This window comes from Hemiscyllium ocellatum, chromosome 12 (assembly GCF_020745735.1).
Source record: "Hemiscyllium ocellatum isolate sHemOce1 chromosome 12, sHemOce1.pat.X.cur, whole genome shotgun sequence".
Taxonomy (NCBI): domain Eukaryota; kingdom Metazoa; phylum Chordata; class Chondrichthyes; order Orectolobiformes; family Hemiscylliidae; genus Hemiscyllium; species Hemiscyllium ocellatum.
The window spans coordinates 64,112,576-64,140,491 of NC_083412.1; the positions used below are offsets into that span (position 1 = coordinate 64,112,576).

At 40.8% G+C, this 27,916-nt stretch overlaps 1 protein-coding gene across 1 annotated transcript in view; it reads right to left on the reverse strand.

Moving 5' to 3' along the window:
• Positions 1–20,571: 20,571 nt before the first annotated feature.
• fstl1b (follistatin-like 1b) overlaps positions 20,572–27,916 on the reverse strand; it is a 108,435-nt gene continuing 101,090 nt past the window's right edge. Inside the window, exon 11 of the mRNA XM_060833616.1 lies at positions 20,572–21,311. Within this exon, the coding sequence (XP_060689599.1) occupies positions 21,267–21,311 (45 nt within the window). The 3' untranslated portion in view covers positions 20,572–21,266. The remainder of the gene's footprint in view (positions 21,312–27,916) is intronic.

Sequence of the window (27,916 nt, forward strand, 5' to 3'; positions counted from 1 at the left end):
TTTTCTGGGCCAGACAAGCAGGTTCTGATGATGGTGTCTGATGGGAAGTGGGTTGATTTCCAAGCCCAGTGAGTCACATAGTGTCTGACTAGAAAGCGCCCTCCTACTCCTTCTGACTGCACTAGGAGGCTGTCTGAGTATACTTGGTCATCTCTCCACATGGCAAAGTGCCAACTAGCCTTTGTATTACAATGAGACTCAAATTTGAACCTTAATTGGCCAGTTGAAAACCACATTTTGTCTAAGGGTGTCAGCTATCTTCCCCACCAGCAAAGGCATGAAACTACTGGCACATCACCCTCAACCACTCCATCCAATGTTTCATTGCACACCTTCATCCCAGCTAGCTAAGGCCCCATACTATCTTGACTATGGTCTCTGCTGCTATGCATGAGGCCATCTGTAGCCATTCAGCACCACAAGAACTGCAGTGTGTTGATGGTGGAAATAATATTAGTCCATGTAATGTTTTCTTTCCTTCAGTTTTCAACTGGTTGCTATTAATTGTGTTCCTCTAAAAAGGGGGCAGTTTTATTAATCAACTTACTCAGGAATGACCTTTAGCACTTCCAAAATCATAGAATAGCTATTCACATTGGCTGGGACTTTGTTCCACTCAATCTGCTTCAAAAGTAATGAACAGAAAATTGGAAGCACTACCAATCGGGCTATAATACCTGAAAAATTGAGAGTTTCATGCATTGAGTTTTTCTCCACTTCTGATTGTCAGAGCTGAGAAATGAGGCACTGTGTTAGAAATATGGAATTTATCCTGCAATATGATGCCGTCTCACAGAATTCTTTAACTTTGATCTGTTACCAAATTGGTTAACACCTTTTATAACTGTATCTGGTAATTGTTTTTAAATAATGGCCCATCAGTACTGAAGCATTTATTATGCAAATGACTACAGTCAGGAATGTACCCAAACAGCAGAGGACAAAGCTGTATATGAGTCCAGTTTTTCAGTCCATGTGCTCTATTAAAGCACAGGATTGTAAAATTAGTTCATCAAGAAATTACTTTGTAGTGCTTTGTTATTACATGAGTCAACCTGCTCTCCACTTTTGAAACATTTTTTATTTTAAACATGAGCATTTGTGCGTATGTTTCTCAACCATTTGAAACAAAGTGGATTCCCGCTTGCCCGCTAGTGCAATTGCATTTTTACTTCTTTTGTAAGAGCACTTAGTGTTAGTTGTTGACAGAAGGCTCTGTTTGTTTAATGAACCAGATTTTCCAATCTAGCAGCAAACTTACACGGTGGCAAAAGAGAATACCTTGTGTTTTCCCGTTTCAATCACCCCAACCTAGTGCAGCGGTTCTCGAGCTTTTTCAGTTGAAGGAGCTCTTTTATGAACCATCGACCCCCTCATATAAATTAGGCTATATATATCTTACACATTTATATTCTTTAATATACCATTTAACAACATAGATGAAATGTTACCATTCTTTCTAATTTGATAAACATTGATGAGATTGGTCATGTGAAAATATCTACTGATCATTCTGCTATAATGCGCGTTTCATTAATGCAAACTCGCTGGGTTCACTAATTCTAAAGCGTGTACTTTTAAAACGTGTGTGGACAGTAATGCAATTACATCACCAACATTTTCAGCATTGTTTCTAAAGCACAATTTTTGTATAGTGTAGAGTTGTACAAGAACGCAACCATCACATTAACGGAGAACTACCAGTATTTTAATTTAGTTAAAGATAAAACTATAGGGTTCAGCAACACATCTGTTGATTACTTCACTGCTTAACATCTCACTGTTTACTAGGAGGGTGATTAGGCTCCATGAAGGATACTGGCCTTAGATTTGACCTTCCACCACCTACCTATTCACTGCACAATTGCTGGGGGTTTTACGTATTTGTCTCCCTTTGTCTGTCTTTGCTGGAATATTATTGACACATTGCCTGTTGCGTGATATTTCTGCCATCATACTGACAATAAGTAGGACCATTGCTTTGTTCTGTGGCCTGTCACAGGCCTAGTAGCTATTCTGAATTAGCAAAGCTTTGCTATTTGGACATGGTGATGATGGAGGCTTCTTCCTACCCTCCCCAGCCCTATCCTCCCTGGCCTCTTGTTCACTTTGTTAGCATTCTCTGTCAGCATGAAAGCCAGCTATTCCAGACACCTGCCCACGTGCAAAGCAACCTGCCAGGCACTGTCTCTCTTACATTGAACCCCCTGAGATGTGAGCTCTCAGCTGTCCCACTTAAGCTGATGAAGTACATCAAAGTAATAGCCAACAGTACATGCCGATCAAATGTAACTAACTCTAATGAGATAAAATAAGGGGCACATTGACCATGGAGGCAAGAAGTGGGTTTGTGATGGTGACCAATTCAATGGGGGGTTTGGTGGGTCAGGGTGCTGATGACCATATGAGTGATGGGTGGTCATGAATGTGCATGGTTGTGGGATAAAGCAACTGAAACTTATAAATAATTTCATGGAATGACGACATTATCATCTCTGAACTGGCTGACTCAGACTTGCAGGCCTACTCAAATCATTCAATCAAGATTCCCAGTCTCAGTGTCTCACAGGCCATCCTTGAAATACTAAACAAAATGGGGAGTCAAAATAAGTGACAAACAAGGTCAGGTCAATGCAGCAGAGAGAGAGAGAAAGAAGCCCACACTACTAATTGACACAGCAGTGAACCTGCACAGTTACTGCCTTTGCTGTTTGAATTCATTGATCGCTGGACATCAGCGTGCATCTGTGAAAATGAACAAATAGTGAAATTTCACAACTGATCTTGGAGGAACCTGTTTAGGAGAGGTCACAGCACGGAAACAGGTAAGTAAATAGTTTTAAGTATGGCCTTGCTGTAAGTCTGCAGTAGTGAGTAGAGTGGGTTCTTTCTTGATTATATGTTAATTGAGATATGACTCTTGATTAAACTTAAAAATGTAAGCCATGAGTATTAAGTTAGCCTGGAGCAGTATTTTGTCGAGGAATAAGACAGTGCTATTTTGTGGGTCTGCAGATTGGAAGAAGCAAAAATGGCCCTTATTAGAGTGGAGTGCTCTTCTTGTTGGATGTGGGAGCTTACGTGTTACTGAGGATTATATCTGCAATAAATGCCATTGGTTGTGAATCCTATCGGACTGAATGGATCAGTTGGAGTGACAGAGGCCATGAGGAATTTACAAGAGCAAGATGGTGTGATGGATGGCAGTTATAGGAAGGGAAAAAAGTCGCAGATATAGTCACACAGATCGGTTAACTCCAGGAAAGATAAGAGAGGAAGGCAGGTAGTGCACGAGCCTTCTGTGGCTATCCCCATTTCAAACATGTATGCTGTTTTGGAAAATGTAGGGGGGTGATGGAGTCTCAGGGGAATGGAGCATGAACAGCCAAATTTCTGGCATCGAGACTGGCTCTAATGCAATGAGAGGTACGTTGGGTTCCAAGAGATTGATTGTGTGAGGGAACTCTCTAGTCCAAGGCAAGACAGACTTTGCTGTGGCCAGCAGCAAAAAATCAGAATAGTGTGTTGCCTCCCTATTGCCAGGATCAAGGTCCTCTCAGAGAGGGTGCAGAATGTTCTCAAGGGGGAAAGGTCATTGTACACATTGGAACCAATGACAGTGGAAGGGAAAAGGATGAGATTCTAAAGGGAGAATATAGACAGTTAGGCGGGAATTTACAAAGGAGGTCCTCAAGAGTAGCAATATCTGGATTACACACAATGCTATGAGCTAGTGAGGGTAGGAATAGGAGGATAGAGATGAATGCATGGCTGAGGGGCTGGTGTATGGGAGAAGGATTCACATTTTTGGATCATTGGAATCTCTTTTGGAGTAGAAGTGACATGTACAAGAAGGAGGGATTGGAGCTGAATTGGAAGGGGACTAATATACTGGCAGGGAGATTTGCTAGAGCTGCTTGGGTGGATTTAAAATAGTAAGGTGAGGTGGGGGGACTCTAGGAGATAGTGAGGGAAGAGGTCAATCTGAGAGCGGTATAGTTGAGAAAAGAAGTGAGTCAAACAGTCAGGGCAGGCAGGGATAAATTAAACTGCATTTATTTCCATGCAAGAGGCCTATCAGGGAAAGCAGACGAACTCAGGGCATGGTTACGAACGTGAGACTGGGATATCATAGCAATTATAGAAACATGGCTCAGGGATGCATAGGACCAATAGCTTAATGTTCCAGGATACAAATGCTACAGGAAGGTTAGAAAGGGAGGCAAGAGAGGAGGGGGAGTGGTGTTTTTGATAAGGGATAGCATTACAGCTGTGCTGAGGGAGGATATTCCTGGAAATACATCCAGGGAAGTTATTTGGATGGAACTGAGAAATAAGAAAGGGATGATCACCTTATTGGGATTGTATTATAGACCCCCTAATAGTCAGTGGGAAACTGAGAAACAAGTTTGTAAGGAGGTCTCAGTTATCTGTAAGAAAAGTAAGATGGTTATGGTAGGGGATTTTAATTTTCCAAACATGGACTGGGACTGCCATAGTGTTAAGGGTTTAGATGGAGAGGAATTTGTAAAGTGTGTACAAGACAATTTTCTGATTCAGTATGTGGATGTACCTACTAGAGAAAGTACAAAACTGGACCTACTCTTGGGAAATAAGGCAAGGCAGGTTACTGAGGTGTCAGTCGGGGAGCACATAATTCTATTCAATTTAAAATAGTGATGGAAAAGGACAAACCAGATCTAAAAGTTGAAGCTCTAAATTGGAGAAAGGCCAATTTTGACAATATTAGACAAAAACTTTCAAAAGCTGATTGGGGGCAGATGTTCACAGGTAAAAGGGATGGCTGGAAAATGAGACAATGAGAGTCCAGAGACAGGGAGAACTAGCCATTTGGATACAGAACTGGCTCAAAGGTAGAAGACAGAGGGTGGTGGTGGAGAGTTCTTTTCAGACTAGAGGCCTGTGACCAACGGAGTGCCACAAGGATTGGTGCTGGGTCCAGTACATTTTGTCATTTACGTAAATGATTTGGATGTGGGCATAAGAGGCACAGTTAGTAAGTTTGCAGATGACACCAAAATTGGAAGTGTAGTCGACAGCAAAGAGGGTTACCTCGGATTACAACAGGATCTAGACCAGATGAGCCAACGGGCTGAGAAGATGGAATTTAATTTAGATAAATGTGAGGTGCTGCATTTGGGAAAACAAATCTTAACAGGATTTATACACTTAATGGTAAGGTTCTAGGGAGCGTTGCTGAACAAAGAGACCTTGGAGTGCAGGTTCATAGCTCCTTGAAAGTAGAGTCGCAGGTAGATAGGATAGTGAAGAAGGCATTTCGTATGCTTTCCTTTATTGGTCAGAGTATTGAGTACAGGAGTTGGGAGGTCATGTTGCAGTTGTACAGGATATTGGTTACGCTATTTTTGGAATATTGCGTGCAATTCTGGTCTCCTTCCTAGTGGAAGGATGCTGTGAAACTTGAAAGGGTTCAGAAAAGATTTACAAGGATGTTGCCAGGGTTGGAGTATTTGTGCTACAGGGAGAGGCTGAACAGGCTGGGGCAGTTTTCCCTGGAGCATCGGAGGCTGAGGGGTGACCTTATAGAGGTTTACAAAATCATGAGGGGCATGGATATGATAAATAGACAAAGTGTTTTCCCTGGGGTGGGGGAGTCCAGAACTAGAGGGCACAGATTTAGAATGAGAGGGGAAAGATATAAAAGAGACCTAAGGTGCAACTTTCTCAAGAAGAGGGTGGTACATGTATGGAATGAGCTCCTAAGGAAAGTGGTGGAGGCTAGTACAATTGTAATATTTAAAAAACGTCTGGATGGGTATATGAATAGGAAGGGTTTGGAAGGATATGGGCTGGGTGCTGGCAGGTGGGACTACATTGGGTTGGGATATCTGGTTGGCAAGAATGAGTTGGACCGAAGGGTCTGTTTCCGTGCTTTACATCTCTATGACTCTATAGGATCCGATGTCCATTTCAAGCTCATAGAGCAATAGATCTCATTCACAATATTTTGTAAACACCTTGGAAAGTCTGTAAAAGCTCCCAAGAATTTGCAACTTTCAGTTTGAGAACAACTGACCCTAGATAATCACAGCTGCTGCAATACCTCTCTATTTCCATTCTGCAATTAATCAGTCTGTGGTTCACTTTATCTTTAACCCTTTCTGTTGTTACACTATGACGGGGAGTCAGGTCTTCTTGCATCACAATTGCCAAAACATTGCAGATTTGGGTAATACCTAATTCAATATTTAATCTGCATGTTCAACATCCTGTGCAATTGGGAAATCCAGAATGGTAATTTCTGGTTTTGGTCACCCTGTAAGTATGTCACTGCAATAGCTATCAAGTCATATTCATTTCTTTCTATTTGTCAATTCAACTCATTACAAATGCTACATGCATCCAGATAAACAGACTTAAGCTTTAACTTGATACGATTATTATTTACTTTTAATTTCTGCTGCATTCTTCCATGTGTACTTTCTATCACTTCTTGTTGCACTTTGATGTTCATTTGCCTCGTTGCTACCCTACATCACAGTTGTCTTGTTTCTTTTTGATTAATTAAACTTCCTTTTAATTCAATCCTCACCCCAACTACTTGGTTTAAAGCATCATCTACAACCCTAGTTCAGCAATTTGCCAGGACACTGCTCCTAGCCTGGTTTAAATGAAGTCCGTCTCAACAGAACAGCTCATTCTTGCCCTGCTACTGGTGTCAGTGCCCCATGGATCAGAACCCACTTCTCTCACATCAGTGTTTGAACAATGCATTAACCTCTCTAATCTTATTTACCCTACACCAATTTGCACATGACTCAGGTACTAATATGGAAATTATTAACTTTGTGCTTCAGCTTTTTAATTTAGCCCTGAGCCGCTCGTAGTCTCTTCACAGAATGTTTTTTTCTCTAGTCCTATGTCGTAATACACATACATATACCACAACAACTGGATCCTTCCCCTCCCTTTTCAACTTCTTCCCAAGTCAGAACATGTCTTGAAACTTCACACCAGATAGGCAACGTAGCCTTTGGATTTTTCTGTCTTTGCCGCACAGAACAGTATCTATTCCTCTAATCATGCTATCCTCTGTTACTAATACTTTTTTTTCTCCCCTCACTTGAACATCAATCTGGACCAGGGTGCTGTGGTCAGTTTGTTCATCGTCCTTGAAGTCTGTGCCCTCGATCACCCTGGGAATAAGAAACCTTCACCAATTAGGCAAGTGCACTTGTTAAGTCTCCTCCAAAGCTAAATTCTAGATTCTATACTTGCCTTGCTCACAGTCACACTGGTCTTGCACCAAACAAATTTGATATAATTAATTTAAGGAGTGTGACCACCTCCTGAAACACAGTGTCCAGCTATCTCTCTCGTCACTGCTGTGCCATAGAGTCTGCAGCTCAGATGCCAGCTCATCAACCCTGAGCTGAAGTTCCTCGAGTAGCCAACACTTGCAGCTAATGTAGTCACCATGAATCATACCGTTGTCCACCAGCTCCCACAAACTATAGCCACATTAGATTATTTACTCAGCCATCTCTATTCTATTGAATTAATTAATTTGGATGTTAAATGCTTAGAAGTGAAATTACTAACTGTACTCTTCAGCTGTAATAGTGTCTTCTGATTTAGGGTTACAGAAGAAAAACCCACCAATCAGCCACCTAAATGCTACAGGAAGCACAGAAAGGGTGCAAGAGAGGAGGGGAATGGCGTTTTTGGTTAGGGATAACATTAGTCACAGGTTGACAGGGAGTGAAGAAGGTAGTGATTGAGAACATCTGCCTTTATTGGTCAGTGCATTGAGTATAGGAATTGGGATGTCATGATGCGTCCATATAGTATATTGGTTAAGCCACTTGTTGAATATTGCGTTCAATTCTGGTCTCTGTGCTAAAGGAAACATGTTGTTTACTTAAAAGGGTGAGAAAAGATGTACAAGAATGTTGTGGGATTGAAGAATTTGAGTTATAGAGAGAGGCTAAATACACTGAGGCTATTTTCCCTGGAGTGTCGGAAATTGAGGGGTGACCTTGTAGAGATTTATAAAATCATGAGGGATGTAGATATGTTGAATAGCCAAGGTCTTTTTCCCAGGATAGGGGAGTTCAAAACTAGAGGGCGTAAGCTTAAGGTGAGAGGGAAACATTTAAAAGGGATCTGAGGGGTAACATTTTCATGCAGAGAGTGGTGTGTGTATGGAATGAACTGCCAGAGGAAGTAGTGGAGGCTGGTACAAATTACAGCATTTAAAAGGCATCTGGATGAGTACTTGATTTGGAAGGGTTTAGTGGGATTTGGGTCAAATGCTGGCAAATAATACTAGATTAAGTTAGGATATTTGGTCAGCATGGACAAGTTGGACCGAAGGATCTGTCTCTCTGTGTGCATCTCTATGATTCTATTTTCATGTGATAATAAACTTTGGCTCTGACAGACAGAATCATGTTGGGGCACTTTCTGCTGTTGTTTTCTACCTCCTGCTATACTACTCTTTTATGCAGATCTGCCCTTCTCTTTGTGAAGCTGGTGTCCCTGTTCTCTCAGACATTTCAGAGTCTGCAGTCCCTGCTCTCCTCTGCAGTTTCTGAAGCTATTGGCGCTGCTCTCTCTTGCACTATTTCATAAGCTACTGTCCCCACTCTCTATCTTGCTGTTTCAGAAAGAGCTGTGTGTTCTCTCCTGCTCTTTGTGAAACTGCTGTACATAACTTTTCCTGTTGTTTCAGCAGCTGCTGTGCCCACTCTTTTCCATTTTTTTATGAAGTTGCTGTCCTTGCTCTCACTCACACTGTTTCAGAAACTGTAGCCTCAACTCTCTACTTTCCTGTTTCAGGTATAATCTTACTCCTGCCCCTCAGACACTCCTCTTTATGTCCTCCAAGCAAACTCAATGCCAACCCGTGCTCCATCACACTCTTGAAGCCAACTCAATGGCAAATAATTTCCCCAGCCAATTTTCAAAGCCCTTCACACACTATGCCAACTCATGCTCTTTCCATGCCCATTCACTTTGTATAGACTACAAACACAAATAATGAGCCATATTATTATAGTAGCAAGCGTAGAATCAGAGTCATGGAGTCATACAGCATGAAAACAGGCCCTTCGGCCCAACTTGTCCACGCTGACTTGATTTTCCGAACTGAACTAGTCTCGTTTTCCTGTAATTGGCCCATACCCCTCTTAACATTTCCTTTTCACATACCTGTCCAAATGTCTTTTGGATATTGTAATTGTACCCGCATCTACCACTTCCTGGAACTACTGGAAAGGAAAACAGATTTTGAAGTGTTCTTTGAGAAAACTGCTGCCCTGAAAATCTATAATAACGGCCAGGGTAGAAATGCAGAGAGAACATGTACACACATTGCACCTACTTCAACTCAACAAAACAGGCTATAGGCGTTTGTCAGTTAATTTTTCAGTGCAATACATTGACCAGAGTCAACTTACCTGACGTGAAACTTAAACAAAGCCTAGCAGTTAATGTCAATCATCATTAACTGGTCCATTCCCATGGTAATATCTCTACCAATCAGACTCTACTTGCCAAACAATCTGTACTGTTCTTTCATCAATTATGAATAATGATTTTTCCCCTTGAATTGATATTTTTGCAAATTATCATCATGTGTGCAGTACAAAAAGCTTCAACAAAATGCATCTTTCTACAGCAATACTCAAGTTCTCTATGAAAAAACAACTCATTAAAACTTTTTTTTGGATATTTGTAGCTGTAACTTCACATAACACTAAGTTACCCATTTTTAAGACATAAGCAAATTTTTAATGGAAAAATAGGAACTACTACATTCAAACATTGCAGGCTCAAGGTGCTCATACAGTCTACTCCTGCTACTTCTTATGATTTTATGTTGTATTCTTATGCTGCTTAATGACAGTGGTTCATGGACAATGATTTGCTTAATTAGACAAATGATATTTAGTGAAACATGACCTGTAAGCCAGCCCATGTCGTTTTACATTCTGTTCAATTTCTCAGATGCACCCAAAATGGCAACGCTGCCCTTTTCTGCTTTTATATAGTCAAGGCAGTTCCTTTTATGTTTTACTTGTTTTATTATTCAGGCAGTTTACTTGCTTAGGTGTCATCTTAATATAGGCTTACGTTAACGATGCATTTAAAATAAATAATTGCTCCAAAAAGCGTTACATAACTTGATTGATGAAATCCGACCTCTGGTGGCAAAGTCCAAGATCTATACCTCAGATTATGACATAACACTTAAGAAAAGTGCTCAAAGTAACTGAACCATTTCTTTTCACTTTTCCATCTTACTATAGATATCAGCAAATCAGATTTACTACTAAATAGTTGTCCACCATTCAAAAGGTTGAGTTTGCCAAGTCCTTTTCATCAAGGTGGAATTATTTAATGAAATAAATAGAAGGAACTGGGATTGTTGGTAATGGCCTATGCCCATAACTTGAAGCTTACTGCAGGCAATGGAGATTTAGTTTTACTGTTCCATACTGGATGCCTTCTCCTATATTTGACAATACCTAAGCTAAATGCTGAAAGCTGTACAGCAGGTTTAAAGTCCTTTTGAAATGTTGCAATAGACTAGAAGATGTTCTATCCCAAAATATCGGGAGTACATGTTGTTAAGTAAGTGATTCTTTAAGCTATTCATTGCCAATTTTGTATTGTGACAAATCTTACAGTACAATAAACTACTGAAACTAGGATGTAAATCATAGAATGTAAGAAATGTAGTGATCTCCCTATGAATAATTAAGGGAAAAAAGAACAATTATTCATCGCAATTTTTCTCAATGAATCCCAAATGCAAATACTAAAGGAAAATCTACTGACACAAAATAGTTCCTTTTAAGAAAGATTGCATTCTCAAAGCTAGAACTTAGATAATCACTATATAATGTGTAGATGTACTCACAGTTCTTTTAGTGAGGGAGTTCCATGTTCCAAGATGCTTCAACTGAAGTATTGAGTTCAGATCATGGCACCACACTTCGGGAAAGATGTGAAAGCATTAAAGAGAGTGCACAACAGTAGTCCCAGAAATGACAAACTGGATAGTGTGGATAGGTTAGGACTGGTTACTTTGGAGCATCCATGGTTAAGAGGAGATTTGAGAGAAGTGTTCAAAATCACGAGAGGTCTAGACAGAATGAGTAGAGCAAAGATTTAAATTTATTGATAAGCGAAGCAATAGGGACATGAGGAGAAATATTTTCACACAGCACATGATCAAGATCTGGAATGTGCTGCCAGAGACTATCTACAAGATGCTTAGATTGCATACCTTGAATGTTAATATAGTCTTCACCTTAACCATTAGCCCTGAATATGAATTCTTCAGCTTCCCAAAATACTGTATTAAATTTCTCCTCCTCTGATCTAAGTCCCTTAAATTTAACCAAGACAGCCATGTTACTGACCGAACTACTAAAAACAGTGCTTCCATCCACACTATCCATCCTTTCATTTTCAATTTTAAACACTGCTCTCCTATTGCTCCATGACCAACTTAGTTGTAGCAACATTTTATTTGGTTTTTCATAGTTGTATATTCTGCTTCCAGCACCACTCATCCAGAATCTGGTTTCCAGCTTCTGCAGTCATTGTTTTTAACCTATTCTGCTTTCAGACAACATTTAATAAATATGAGCGGTGCCTCTTCTAAAGCTGATTCTTCCTACTTTAGAGCCCAACAATGCACACTGTGTTTTAACTAAGGTCTCATTTAGTTTTATGCAGCAGATCATTACCTCTTGGTTTTCTGTTGTTTACCTCTTGAGGTTAAAAACTAATATTTTTTCTCACATCCCTTTCAATCAGGTTGTTGCTTTAATGTTCTGTGAATCAGTACTCCCACGACTCTTTGTTCTTTCACAGTACCAAACCACTCCTCTTCCTAATCACAGGGTTTATAAACCAAAATATAAAATTTCACAGTTAGTGCCGACGGAACAAAACTAGTGGACACAAAGCACCATCCTGTTAGAGATCCTATAGGGTTCTGGTCAAAGAAGGAGCTAATCCTGCTCTGCAGGTGATCAAAATAGTTTAATTTTTAAGAAATGACATTCTACAATTCTCATTCTAGAGTCGTGAGCACATCATCAAGGCTAACACTTCAGAGCACGACTGAAGGAAAGCTGCAATATAAAAAATGCTTTGTCATAAACCAAGGCTCCACCTGTCCCTCAACTACATCCTTTGAAACTATTATACAGCCATAGAGTCATTAGAGATGTACAGCATGGAAACAGACCCTTCGGTCCAACCCGTCCATGCTGACCAGATATCCCAGCCCAATCTAGTCCCACCTGCCAGCACCTGGCCCATATCCCTCCAAACCTTTCCTATTCATATACCCATCCAAATGCCTCTTAAATGTTGCAATTGTACCAGCCTCCACCACTTCCTCTGGCAGCTCATTCCATACACGTACCACCCTGTGTGTGAAAAGGTTGCCCCTTCGGTCTCTTTTATATCTTTCCCCTCTCACCCTAAACCTATGCCCTCTACTTCTAGACTCCCCAACCCCAGGGAAAAGACTTTGTCTATTAACCCTATCCATGCCCCTCATAATTTTGTATACTTCTATAAGGTCACCCCTCAGCCTCCGACGCTCCAGGGAAAACAGCCCCAGCCTGTTCAGCCTCTCTCCTGGCAATATCCTTGTAAATCTTTTCTGAACCCTTTCAAGTTTCACAGTATCTTTCCGATAGGAAGACCAGAATTGCATGCAATATTCCAACAGTGGCCTAACCAATTCAAAGCGTAGTGTCATTCTTTCCAGTGTCCTGGTCAATATTTATCCCTCTTTTGTTATTATTTATTGTGTATTTACTTATCTTTATCCCCCTACCAATATCATGGAAATAGGTCATTAATCTTCTCCCTATAAACAGTTCTTGGGATAGTTAGAATTAGTAAGGACAGTTTTGCCAAGTGACAGACTGGAAAACCAGAGACAATTCCACCCCCCAGGAGTCATTTGCAGGGAAACACTGGCTAGATTATACCCCTCAAAGGACAAGAGCCCACATGCTAACTTAGCAGCCATTAAAAAGGCTGTAAGTTCTGCAGTTCCATTCACACCACCAGAAGTGGTGGCCATTACTGAGATCAAACTGAGAGAATTATCAAACTCTAACTTTACAGAGTGGCAAATGGGATTGGAGCCAGTCAAGGTGACTATTAAGGTAGGGTTTTGTTGCCAGAGGAGCAGGAGATGCAGAGTGCCTAAACTGAAGTCAATTCCCTTTCTCAGCAAGCATACAGGAGATCTGTCAGAGTTCACCTTGCAGTCTCCTCGTGGACTTGGGAAAATGCCAACAGTGGTATAAAAAGGACCTCTGATAGGCTTCTGTCCAAGAGAGCAATCCTGTACTTTGCCCATTGCTGGCAAAAAGCCATGGCAGTATAAAGGTAATAGGCATTCCACCTCAGTCCTTCCTCCTAATATTGCACTACCCCCCCCCCCCAACTCTTGCAGGTCTCATAAAACTCAGAGGTGTGTGGGTGTGACTCTTGAGTGAACTGACAGCTGCTTTGCTTGCACATTAATAATTATTACACTGGACTGCAAAGTGCTTTGGAACATTCTAGAGAATGTTCCAAACATTTTTTCTTTCAAGTCATTTAGACAAAGACTATTTTCATTTGGTTAACAACTGGGAGACTTGGATGTCATGTGGTGGGATCCTACAATTTGAATTTGTACATTGTTTAAGGAACAAACTAGTCACGATAAAAATTATAAATAAACCTTTCATTCCTTTTTTTTGTTGTTTGCTCTATTTTTGTATGGCTCCCAGAGATATTTTTAGCATATTTGGCTGTTCTGCTCCTTTTATCGAATACTTAATTGCAAATGCAAACTGCTCTCTGTAAAATGGAGACGGCGCAGATGAATTATTGCACTGATTTGGCCTTGATAGCAACAAATCCTTTCTAATAGTTTACCTACAAATGAAAAAAAAAGCAAACCACTGCAGATACTGGAAAACTGAAGCAAAATAGAAAAAGCTCAGCAGTTGACAGGATTAGATTCCCTACAGTATGGAAACAGGCCATTTGGGCCAACAGGTCCACACTGACCCTCCAAAGGGTAATCCACCCAGACCCATTTCTCCCTGATGAATGCACCTAACACTATGGGCAACTTAGCATGGCCAATCCACATAACCTGCACAGCTTTGGAATGTGGAAGGAAACCAGAGCACCTGGAGGAAACCCACACTGACACAGGAAGAATGTGCAAACCCCACACAGACAGTCATCAGAGGCTGGAATCGAACCAGAGGCCCTGATGCTGTGAGATAGCAGTGCTAACCACTGAGTAACCATGCTGCCCCAATCTCCAACCACATGGAGAGAAGACAAGTTAACAGCGGGTCATACCTTAGGAAATCGAAATTCTGATGAAGGCTTCACAGCAAAAACATCGACTAAGTTCAGCTCCACAAAGCTGGTGATTTATCATCAGATACTAGTGCTAATGTGTGGTGTGGGTACCTGAATGTCTGTGGACAGACTGCAATGTTAAACAGCTTCTCATGATTTAATACATACTTTGCTAATTCAGTTAATTCCCTCTGCTAAACACTTGTGCTTAATGAACAAGGGACCCCTGATCAATGTTATTCACAGGGCTAGTCATCCAACTTGGAAGCAAAGAATCCTTGAGGCAACTTTACTCTTGCAAAATTGTGAGGAAGGGCTCTTGGAGGCCTTTTGGTGACTTACTGGTGAGGATTGCCAGATTCAGGCAGCAAGTCAGAGTTTTCTGATCTGCACACAGAATGCCTGCTACAGATGCAGTCCTGATCTGCAATTTGACAGGGAAATGGAATAGAGGCTGCAGGGAAGGGAAGATGTTCAGAGTATAGCTTGACTCTCCACAGAAGGCAGCATTTCTTGAACCTCCACCTCAGTCAGGCATCTGTTACTCTTACGTAGATGGTGAGTCCTACAATATTCACTAGAGCCTGTTTCCAAATATTGGTGGTCTTCTCTATTAATAACCTCAATATTGTCTTGCTAAAGGGCACCTAAAGGCTAACTTAGAAGGAGGAGATGAGAACAAGCAAGAGAGGGACCCCTTCACCTTGTATGTGCTGCGAGAATCATGGAGAGTCTGGTTTGCTTAAAATGTCCTCACACCAACACTCCACAATTCTCTACATTCTCATTCATCCGCAAATCCCATCACAGCATCCTCTTCGCCAAACCTTGCAAGCATAGATCTTATGACCTTGGTCTGACCTAATCTGCAGCACTGAGATTGCATCTTTTAGCCTGCACTGCATAGAAATCAGAGACACTGCCCACTGGGGTTTTTATCATGGATAGAACCACCCTGCAGTCATGGAGTTGGCCATCATCTTCACAATAGAAAGGACAGCTTCCAATATCTATGCCATGTCTTTGCCTTATGGAGTCCAGAGTGGCATGAGACTGTCTGACAGACCTGTCAATGCACCACGTACCTGAGTGCACAAATTGGAAGCTAGAAATCAGAAATGAGAAACTATCCTAGTGTACTCTAGAGGTTTGAGAGCACCTCATGAGAGCACCTCATGAGAGATATTCAGTTAACATTTCAGGCCAATGACCTTTTTAATCAGAACAGAGGGAAGACAGAATTGTTCAGGGGTGTAGGGTGGCACAGGAAGAATAAAAAGCTCTGAAATAGGATGGAATGCAGGAAATATTTATTAACAGAATATTTCATGGTGCAAAATCCAAAGAGTGTGTGGTAATGGTACTGTGAAGACACAAACGTTGTGTCCAGCTCAGGTGGGAAAGGCTAGATAGCAGCTATCTGAATGAAACAACATCTCAGGATAAAGAAACTAGCCGGCATTTGAAAAAAAAAGGACTCTGATAGCATCCCTACTTCTGAGGCCCAGGTTCAAATCCCACAAGTCCAGAGTGTGTAATAATAGTTTGTTTGAAAATGTCTTTAAAAAAACACAGAAACCAAGATAGAGGTTATGATTTAAAGTTGTTCAATTCTATCAAGCTCGGAACTCTGTAGTGTGCCAAAAAAGAAAGATAAAGATCTTGAGCTTCTTTGGAACACTGTTGCTGGCTATAGGTTGAAAGGTCAGATTGGGAACAAAATGGAGAATTAAAATGAAAAATGACACCAAGTTTCGGGTCATACTTGCAAACTAAATGAAAGCTGCTTGGCAAAGCAATCACCAGTTTATGTTTGGTCTCCCCAGTGTTCAGGAGACCATATTGCAAGCAGTGAACATATTATACTAAGTTAAACACACAAGTAAATTGCGGTTACATTTTGAAGGATTATTTTGGGCCTTGGGTATGAGAAGGGATGAGGAAAAAGGCCAATGTTACATGTCCTGCACTTGAGAAAAGACAAACTGTCAGGTGTATTGGGGTGATTGAAGAGTTTTGAAGCAAGGGAAGATGTACTGGTAGTAGTTTACACAGCAGCTAGCAGAAATGTCAGATTATGACCCATTGAATACAGAGAATGGCATGGTGGAAGGTATTGACAAGACAATTTTTCATGGTTCTAACAGATAGGTAAAGGGACAAGAGCAGAGTATGTGAATCTTCTGTTGAAGAGAAAATATCAGAAGCACTGGTGTGAAAAGTACATTATCAGAAGAGATGAACAGACACAAAGAAATTGGGGAAAAGAAGTGGAGTTGTTACAGAATGCAGGGTATAAGGAACTGTAGCCAAGGTAACCGAAACTGATCACATATCTAACATATTGTACTAAATGTTAGTTGATAGCCTGTTTTCAGAATGGAGACAGAGAAATCAAGGAAATGGAAGGGAAAGATCAGATATGGACCAGGTGAAGTTAGCAGATGGGTGGAAACTGAAAACAATTAGTGAAATTTTCCAGTTCATGACACAAACACAATCATCAACGCACCAGTAACAATGATGAGGGAGGGGTGGTATACCCCTGGATAGGACTGCAATAGCTCACAAAAAGGCATATGTAGCTCCGATCTTTCAAGCAGGAGCTACATCGTAGCAGGACAGCCATGAAGGAATTTGTAAATTAGATTGCAAGTTTTAAAGTTATGCATTGACAGATCATGAGCCAATATAGTAGTGAGCACAGGATCTTCAGATATTAGTTTCTAATCCTAGTTTATTTTAAACACTCTGATCTCAAAATGGACTTTAGTAACTCCAGATCTTAGTTCTCTCCCTCTTTCATTTCCTCAATGGCAATTATCTACACATCATTTTGTTGCTGTGTAATGATTAATTAGGTATCTCTATGTGGCCGTTTATCAGATTTCTTTACTTATCTGACTTGCGTGTGTGGAATCTTTTGTAATACCATAGCCGCTGGACTCGATGATATTCCATAGGCAACAATTCAACTTTAGAAAAAAAGACAAACTTATCAAAGACAAAAAATGGATTTTACTCTCTTGAACATATGATACAAAGTTTGTGGAGTAATTGACAAAGATACGATAGGCTAGTTTTTAAAAAAAAATAAATTTAGCTACCTGTTTCACACTCATTAGATAAGAGTCTAAGGGGTAGAAATTTGTTTCCAGGTGGTAGTTCACCATTTGTACTCATTGCCTGAGGTTTAGTTATATAACAGGCAGCAGATCTAATACTGGCCACCACCTGAGACAAATTGCCACTATAAACATATCGTATATGAATGATAAAATTAAAGCAGAAGAGAGTGTCATTCTGGTTTTCAATAACAGAAACCATGATTTTTTTAAAAACATTTTTGTAAGAAAATTTATTGACATTAAACCCAAAAATGCCAAAAAAAGTACAAAAGGAAACTACAATACATGAAATCCTCTTATGATAGTTTGGTCATGGAGTATACATGGTTCCTCTTATGATTCAATAAGATAGTAGTTCAAAACAAGGTCACAGAAATACAGCCTTCGAGCCTACAACAATTAACAACATTGAAAGTAAGAAATATATGGTGCAAACATATGCAAGTTGACACTTCATAAAATTTTGACAGCTGTCAGGATGTAGAAACTGATCACATATCTACCTTTCAATGATGATCTTTGATTTTTATGGGTGAGGGGTGGGTTTGTCTCGATTATATTCAATCAGATTCATTAACCACAGTCTGCAAACCAGTTCCCGAGATAATAAGGTGAAAAGCAAACTGTAACACATTTGTTTTAATAGGATGATGTGTGGATACAATGGCTGATCTTACTTTTGTAAAAGAAGCCAAAAACACTTCAAACTGTTTGTTCCTATCTCTTAATCATGGCTTGTAACCCCATTCCTGAAACTATGGCATTCACACTTGGAGCATCCTTCTGATTAATGAAAAGAGCAAATTTAGGGTGTAGGTTTGCTCGCTGAGCTGTAGGTTTGATATCCAGATGTTTCATTACCTGGCTCTGTAACATCATCAGTGGCAACCTCCAAGTGAAGCAAAGCTGTTGTCTCCTGCTTTCTGTTTATATGTTTGTCCTGGAATAGAAAGCAGGAGACAACAGCTTCGCTTCACTTGGAGCTCGCCACTGATGATGTTACCGAGCCAGGTAATGAAACGTTTGGATATCAAACCTACAGCTCAGCGAGCAAACCTACACCCTAAACCTCAACCTGAGCTACAAACCTTCACAGAAGAGCAAATTACATCCTTGGGGTCACCTCAAAAGTTCATGAAACTCCTTCTACCTGCTGTAGGTGATTCGGATCTCCTTACATCTGGTATTATCTTGAAATACTAACACAGAGCAAGTATTGGAAAAGTCTGAAAACTATTGAGATGGACTGTCACCTTCCCTTTAGCAATGTCTGTGCCTTCCTCTCCACCATCAGTCGGTACAAGGTCCACTTTGAGATTGAGGCACTAACATACTCATTGCAAATTACTCTGGATGGGGAGGTATCGCTCTTGGAATTAAAGCAGGATCTCAGTAAGAATAATTGTTTTGGTGAAATGATCCTCAATTTAGACAAAAAGTATGTCTGCAATGATGCTGATTCAGATGGTATTTCCCAGCAATGGTGTTGTGAATACTTGAATTATTCACTTTGCAATAATCAGTTTACAGTATCATGCTACAATGTTGAATAGATTCTTGAAAATATAGTGGTAGCATTACTAAAACAGCATTTTCTGGCGTATAGTTTTGCTTTCTCAGATTTTTGTTTTAACAAATATTTCAGTTGGCTCTCAGCACTCTACAGTATACGGTAAAAGGCAGTTTCCTCCTTTTTGTCAACACCATGGCAACTTGACAACCTAACATGCTGACTGTAGCCTGACACCACCAATTTCTACAAAACTTCACATCTATCCTTAGGCACTCATTTTTTTATGTTCAACATTGTGGATACTCTTTAAAACACACAAGAGTTTAAATAAAATTTTGGACACTCCAGAGGTTACAAAAAACTGCAAATAATACATAAAGTGTATACAGTATATATATATAAAATATGATATAAAGGAAAGAATGTAGCACCATTGTGAAATGTCAATAGAGTGCTTGTAAACCTTTGAGGAAGATGGCTGCTGTTAAGTTTTCCTTAATCCTCTACATAACCTACAGATCATAGGGAGAAATCTAATTATATCTTTTGCCACAGACCAAACAGCATGTGGAAAAACTCAACGGGGGGCTATTGGTCTGCTATCAGTCCTTGTAGTGATCTTCCAATGTACATCTGCTGGATATTAAAGTGCATGGCCTAAAAGATGTGATTGAAGGGCATTTGTTACACTATGGTATGTCTGTACCTCTAAGCCATGAGGCCGGGTTCAAGGGCCACCTGCTCCAGAGGTTTGTAATAATTCGTCTGAATGGGTTGATTAGAACATATCTAAAGGAAGGCAAGGATGAAAAGTGGCCTCACATATTACATTTTCTATCACTCTTGGTAGGGCAATCCCAATTGGTTCTCAATGCAAAATGTTACTGCAGTCCAGCTTTGCTCAAGCAGCCTTAAAAGATTAAGAAACTCACCCATCAAATGGCAATCAATCAATCATCAGGTGACTGATTGGCACCATCTTGTGCCAGAGCTAGCAGAAAGGAATAGATTTTTCTCTCTGGTATTAAAAGGAGATGGTCTTTTTAATCTGCTGCTGTAGGAGAAGAACCCTGCAATCACAGGCTTTCCTCATCTCCCTTTCAATGTGTTCTAAACACAGATAGAAATGTGCCTGAGGTGGTGGTGCAATTAGAAATAAAACAACATGCTGGAGAAACTCAACAGGTTGGGCAGCATTGGTAGAGTGAGAAACAGGACTTAAAATTGAGTCCAGCAGTCCAAAGAAGTCATTTTGGTCTGGAAATGTTAACTCTGTTTTGCTCTCCGCTGATGCTGCCACTACTCCAGCACATTCTGGTTTCATTTCAGATTTCCTTCACAATATTTTCCTTTAATTGCAGTGGTTCAATCGTTAGGCCGATGGAACTTCTATTCCACTATATTAGTGGCAACTTAAGTACCCAAATCGATAAGACCTGAACATCTAAACTGAAGAGATCCAAAGTGTGGCACAGCAACAGCCAAACAGATTTTCTGAATCACTTTATAATTGTGTATTAAGGACAATGTAATCACCAATTAATGTTGTAGATATTTATTTACAAAAAAAGAAATAACTTTAAACTTCCAAAGTGTTCTTACATGAACTTGTTTTCTCCCCAGAATTCAGGGTGAATTGAAAACTTTGATTATCAATGAACACCAAGATATAAAACCATAACTTAGGACCCCTATGACTGAACTCTGCCAGCTCAAAGATCACAATTCTATGTGAGTTAATGAAAATCAATCTTTTCAATAATGTTGATGCCACCATTCTGATTAAAGTTGCACCCAGAGTTTTAGGACATAGTGGGAAACTTTAATATTTAGAATTCTGGTCTAGGGGTCCTGTCCAATGAAGGTCCACCTGTGGCTCTGTGTGTAATACAGAGGAACATGGGTAACTAATAAGGAGCAGGATACGATTTCCACCATCTTCCATCACAAGACTATGCAGCTGTTACAATTCAAACCAACAGATTACCATTTATGGCTAGCTTTTCTACTAAACTCTTGTTTAACATTACAGTACATTATAAGAAGTCTGTTTGAATAAAACCAAGGACTCCTTTTGTCCCCAACACAAAGCCCCAAAAAATACTGTTTATAACGTGTATATATATATATTTAGTAGTGATTGTTGAAATTCCAAGTGTTTACTGGTTGGCTGAATGGAGAGAAACAGTTAGAAAATAAAGATTAACTTTGTTCCTCTTCCACGTCATATATTTTTAGGTCTCCTTTATGTTCACTTTCTTAGCCTTCTCAGCAGTCTCCTAAAGAAAATAGGAAAATAACCTCATTAGAGCTTCTGTGCTAAGCCAGTCTGGAAACGTCAGAGATAAATTGGTAACGTTCCTTAATTTAGTACTTTATGTGGAGTTTTTAATGAGATTAACTGGTTTGGTACAAAAAAAACCCAGACAGTTACATCTAAAATGTAGCAATGTGATTGTAGACTTCAAAACTAAGCCTTTCCACAATGGGCTGCCATATTGCTATTGGCAAACTTAGGATCTTCTCAAATTTGAAATGATCTCAGGCATCATTCTATAACTTTGGCCTGGATATTCCGACATCCAAACACAGATAGACAGTCACTATTTTAGTGCAGATGGGAGTTGCACATGGAGACCCTGCAGAATCCCCACCACAGCAGACTATGAAGAAATTGCTGGGGATATTGGAAGATTCCGCCAGGCAAGTCCTCTGCCTGGAAACTTCCAAATGTCTCTATTTACAAATTAGAGAATTCAGAGAGTTGGTGAAAGTAATTGAATAGTAATTCATGTAAAATTAGACTATTAAATACACAGTGTAACTCCCACGTAACTATTCAAATTTTCCCCATATTTACTTCAGACACCCCCAACTTCATCTCTCCCACTCCACTAATAACCCCAGAACCTCAGCGGATCATCCCTGCTCTGTTGGGATCAGCTCCCCACCATAACCATTCCACTAATTCCCTGCTGCTGGATTGCTAGCCCCTTCCCAGCCACTGCAGCTGATCCTTCCATTCCGTTGTAACCGTACTGAACCCTCTAGGAGTTGACCATTCTGGCCCCTCCCCACCTCATCACCTGCGGCAGACCTGATTCCCCTTTAATCCCCAGAAGATAAACCCCCTTCCCCTATTCTGGAGCCAACCTCCCCATGCTCCACTCCAGACTAATCTGCCTCTGCCTCCCCTACCTGAAAACTCAACTCTCCATTGCTGACACTGTACTTCACCAACCTACCTTCCACCATCACCTGCTAGATTCATTTAGCACATCAAATCTTGCATCACTTCCCTTGCACCCTACTCAGCTGACACCTCACTCAACTGGCACCCTACCCTCACATTTACCATATGCATATGCCATCTGGCAGCAGTTGTCAAAGTGGCTGTATGTGATTCTGGATCTCTACATTTCAGAATATGGCGGCTGACGGCTGCACTTACAAACCGAACATTGTTTGCCTTCCCCTGTCAGTTCTGCACTATGAGAGAACTGTCAACGTACCGTTCCACTTTCCTGATTAAAATCTCCTGTCAGACTTTTATGAAAGCTGTCTCCTTTCATAAAAAAATCTGCCTGTGATCGTCACTCCTCAGAGAATCTGGCCCTTTATCTGCCATCACAATGATGATCACTTGTTTAATGAATTTTGGAATCATTCTTGCCGATTACACAATTGACCAATCTCAAATGGTGTGGGGCAGAGGAACATAAGGTCATAAGAACTGAGCAAATCATTTAACTTTGTGAACCTGCCCCATCATTCAGTATGATCAACAAAGATCTTACTGGGACTTATCTCTGCTTTTCTGCCTAAACCATAATCTTTGTTCAACAATGGAGTCAAAAATCTGATTATTAGAAGTTTGTTTTAGACAATGATCCAGATCCTACTGCTCTCGAGGTTAATGAATTGCACAAAGATTAACAATTCCCAGAAAGAAGGAGCCTTTTCATTTGTCATAAATGACACACCCTTAAGTTTAAACAATGCTGGTCAGGTTTTGATTTCCCACCTCTCGGCAACTACTCCTTCAAGTCCTTTCAGACTTGTGTGCATTTCTGTAAGATCACTTTCATCTATTAAATTCCAATCAGTATTGATCCAGTTTGCTCAATCTGCCATTTTAAGACAACTCTTTCGGCTCAGGAATCAGAGCTTAAAAATGTGTTGCTGGAAAAGCGCAGCAGGTCAGGCAGCATCAAAGGAGCAGGAGAATCGACGTTTCGGGCATAAGCCATTCTTCAGGAATCCTGATAGGATCTGTTGTTGCTGGTTCTTCAGGGATAGGATCTGTTGTTGCTGGTTCCAGGATTTAGATGTTTCAGTAAGTACAGAGAAGATGGTAAAAGAGGGGGAGGTGTGGCATTGTTGGTAAAGGACAGTATTACAGTTGCAGAAAGGATGTTTGGGGACTCGTCAACTGAGGTAGTATGGGCTGAGGTTAGAAACAGGAAAGGAGAGGTCACCCTGTTGGGAGTATTCTATTGGCCTTCGAATAGTTCCAGAGATGTAGAGGAAAGGATAGCAAAGATGATTCTCGATAGGAATGAGACAGACAAGTTAGTTGTCATGGGGGACTTCAACTTTCCAAATATTGACTGGGAACACTATAGTACAAGTACTATAGATGGGTCAGTTTTTGTCCAGTGTGTGCAGGAGGGCTTCCTGACACAGTATGCAGACAGCCAACAAGGGACGAAGCCACATTAGATTTGGTACTGGGTAATGAGCCCGGCCAGGTGTTAGACTTGGACGTAGGTGAGCACTTTGGTGATAGCGATCACAATTCTGTTATGTTTACTTTAGTGATAGAAAGGGATAGGTGTATACCACTGGGCAAGAGTTACAGCTGGGGGAAAGGCAATTACGATGCGATTAGGCAAGATTTAGGAAGCATAGGATGGGAAAGGAAACTGCAGGGGATGAGTACATTAGAAATGTGGAGCTTATTCAAGGAAAAGCTCCTGAGTGTCCTAGACAAGTATGTACCTGTCAGGCAGGGAGGAAGCTGTAGAGTGCGGGAGCCATGGTTTACGAAGGAAGTGGAATCTCTGGTCAAGAGGAAGAAGAAGGCTTATATTAGGATAAGATGTGAAGGCTCAGTTAGGGTGCTTGAGGGTTACAAGGTGGCCAGAAATGAGCTAAAGAGAGAGCTCAGAAGAGCCAGGAGGAGACATGAGAATTTGTTGGCAGATAGGATCAGGGTAAACCCTAAGGCTTTCTATAGGTATTTAAGGAATAAAAGAATGATGCAAGTAAGATTAGGGCCAATCAAGGATAGTAGTGGTAAGTTGTGTGTGGTGTCAGAGGAGATAAGGGAAGCACTAAATGAATATTTTTCGACAGTATTCACTCTAGAAAACGACAATGTTGTCGAGGAGAGTACTGAGATACAGGCTACTAGATTAGGTGTGATTGAGGTTCACAAGGAAGAGGTATTAGAAATCCTGCAGAGTGTGAAAATAGATAAGTCCCCTGGGCCGGATGGATTTAGAGCTGAAAATGTGTTGCTGGAAAAGCGCAGCAGGTCAGGCAGCATCCCAGGAGCAGGAGAATCGACATTTCGGGCATGAGCCCTTCTTCAGGTTACAGAGAGACATAGATAAGCTACTGAGCTGGGCTGAGAGGTGACAAATGGAGTTTAGTGTGAGGTGATTCACTTTGGTTGGAGTAACCGGAATGCAAAGTACTGGGCTAATGGTAAGATTCTTGGTAGTGTAGATGAGCAGAGAGATCTCGGTGTCCATGTACACAGATCCTTGAAAGTTGCCACCCAGGTTGACAGGGTTGTTAAGAAGGCATACAGTGTTTTAGCTTTTATTAATAGAGGGATCGAGTTCCGGAACCATGAGGTTATGCTGCAGCTGTACAAAACTCTGGTGCGGCCGCACTTGGAGTATTGTGTACAGTTCTGGTCACTGCATTATAAGAAGGATGTGGAAGCTTTGGAAAGGGTGCAGAGGAGATTTACTAGGATGTTGCCTGGTATGGAGGGAAGATCTTACGAGGAAAGGCTGAGGGACTTGAGGCTATTTTCATTAGAGAGAAGAAGGTTGAGAGGTGACTTAATAGAGACATATATGATAATCAGAGGGTTAGATAGGGTGGACAGGAAGAGCCTTTTTCCAAGTATGGTGACGGTGAGCACGAGGGGGCATAGCTTTAAATTGAGGGATGGTAGATATAGGACAGATGTCAGAGGTAGTTTCTTTACTCAGAGAGTAGTGAGGGTATGGAATGCTTTACCTGCATCGGTAGTAGATTCGCCAACTTTAAGTGCATTTAAGTTGTCATTGGACAAGCATATGGATGTACATGGAATAGTGTAGGTTAGATGGGCTTCAGATTGGTATGACAGGTCGGTGCAACATCGAGGGCCGAAGGGCCTGTACTGCGCTGCAATGTTCTATGTTCAGGACTCACTATCACATTCAATAATTTTAGGGCCTGAACACCTTCTTCTGAATCCTTAACTCAACCCCGACACCCCAGGCCTTGTTAACATATGGGGCATTTTCAGCATAGCCAACCCATTTTCGCTTAATTATGGTCCCCATTAGCAGCTTTTCTTTCTGCCTGGCTTCTTCATAGCCATCACTTTGTTTGCATGCCTTTCTCTCCTTTGACTCCACTTCTAACTATCAGCTACTCCTTTAACCCATCGCCTGTTTCCAGCATATATACCATTTTCTTGCTACCATCAGTTCTGAAGAAGGGTCACTGAACCAGAAATATTAATTCTACTTTCTCTCCACAGGTGTTGCCAGACCTGCTGACTTTCTCCAGCAATTTCTGTTTTTTTTTAGCTCAGAGATGCTGCCTGTCCAGTCCATAGGCTGGGTTTGTGTCCTGAGTGCACAGCATCCTTGCTGCAGTGTTTCAGTGGTGCATGTGTGGTCAATGGATCATGCTCTGAGATAATAAGATCTAAGAAACCGGAACAGCAGAAGGCCATTTGGCTTGCTCCACCATTCAATAAAATCATGACTGATCTGATATTCCTCATGCCCACGTTCCTATATTTTTCCGCGTAACCCTTGATTCTCCTCGTGATCAAGAACCTACAGCCTTTCGCCCTCCTTTCCAAACTGTACAGCTTCATATTCTCCCACATTATACTCCATTTGTCAACTTTTTGTCCACTTGCTTAACTCGTCAATATCTTTCTGCAAACTGTTTGTATCCCTCTCACAATCTGCTCCCCCAACTTTTTTTGAGTCATCTGCAAATCTGGCTTGAGTACATTCACTTCCTTCCTCCAACTGAGTCATATATGTTGTACACAGTTGCCGTGCCAGCACTGATCCCTGTGGGACTCCAGTGGTCATAGGTCCCAACCTGAAAAAGAACCTCTTAACTCTATTCACTGTTTCCTGTCTTGTTAGTGAATTATCTATCCTTACCAATATACTACACCAACACTGTGAGCTCTCATCTTATGATTTAACATTTTGTGAGGTACCTTGTCAAACACCTTGTTGAAGTCCAGGTTCAACACATCTAGGTGGTTCCCCCCTATCCACTCTCATTGACCTTGCTCAAAAAAATCTAATAAATTAGTCAGACAGGATTTCCCTGTCATGAAGCCATGCTGATACTACTTGATTAGGTTATGATTTTCCAAAAGCTCTGCCATTACTTACTTAATGATTGGATTCCAATACTTTTCCTATCACCTCCCTCTCTTTTCGAATAGGGGGAATCACACTAACAGTTTTCCAACCCTCTGGTACCTCTCCAGAATCCAATGATTTTTTTGGAAAATTACAACCAAAGCATCCACTATCTCTGTAGCTATCTCTTTTAGGATTCTAGGATGCAATCTACCAGGATAAAGGGACTTATCTGCCTCTAGCCCCGTTAAGTTGTCTAATACCACTGCTTTAGTGATGGAACTGGTACTTCATTTCTCCCTGTATTCTTTATTAATGGGATGTTTGAAATATGACTGATCTAAAGACTGATGCAAAATATTTATTTAACACCTGTGCCATTTCCTTGGTCCCCAAACTGTCTCACTAGATTCATTTTTGAAGGGGTCTATGTTCACTTTTTATGCATTTAAAGAAGCTCTTATTGTCAGTTTTTATTATTCCTCACTAGTTTGCCTTCATTGTTTATTTTCTCTTTGTTAGATATTTAGTCATCCTTTGCTACATTCTGAATTTATCCTAATTTTCAGGGTTATGTTGGTGACCAGTGTCCAACATGTCAGTTGGAGCAACCGACAAACTGAAATTCCCAATTACCTGCTCTCACCTCCCTGTTGAGTCTTCTTGATCTTGTTTGGCGTGATTGATAGGATACCACTATCATGTGTTTCATTAATGGCTTTAATAAGGCATCTAACAAGCTATAATCCTGCTTGATTGGCAATTTGCCAATGCTAAGCCAGGAACTCTCACTATTTGGCAAACACAAAAATACAGCAAGTTGCTCCAATGGCCTTTTGGTCTTCTCCTATGACTCTGTTGCAAATCTTAGCATAATCGATGTCAATCAGACCCCAGTACGATTCTGCCAAGTACACCTGCACTGGAAGCTGTTCAGTAAGTCGATTTCTTGTGATGAAAGAGTTGTCTAACAAGGGAAGAGAAAGTTGGGTCTCTTCGAATTGGAATTTAGAAAACAGAGGTGATCTTATGGAAACATACAAGATTCTCAAAGGGTCTGACAAAATAGTTGCTGAGACATGTTTTGCCTTTGGGAAATTGTGAATGGTTTGGCAAATGCTTTGAAAAACTGTAGTGATGCAGCTGATGGCATGACTTTGCCACAAATCTTAGCACAGTCTACACCATTCAGGCCAGTATAAGATTCTGCCCATGGTTTTCTAGTGGATAAGTCACAAAATGTTAGTATGCAGGAATAG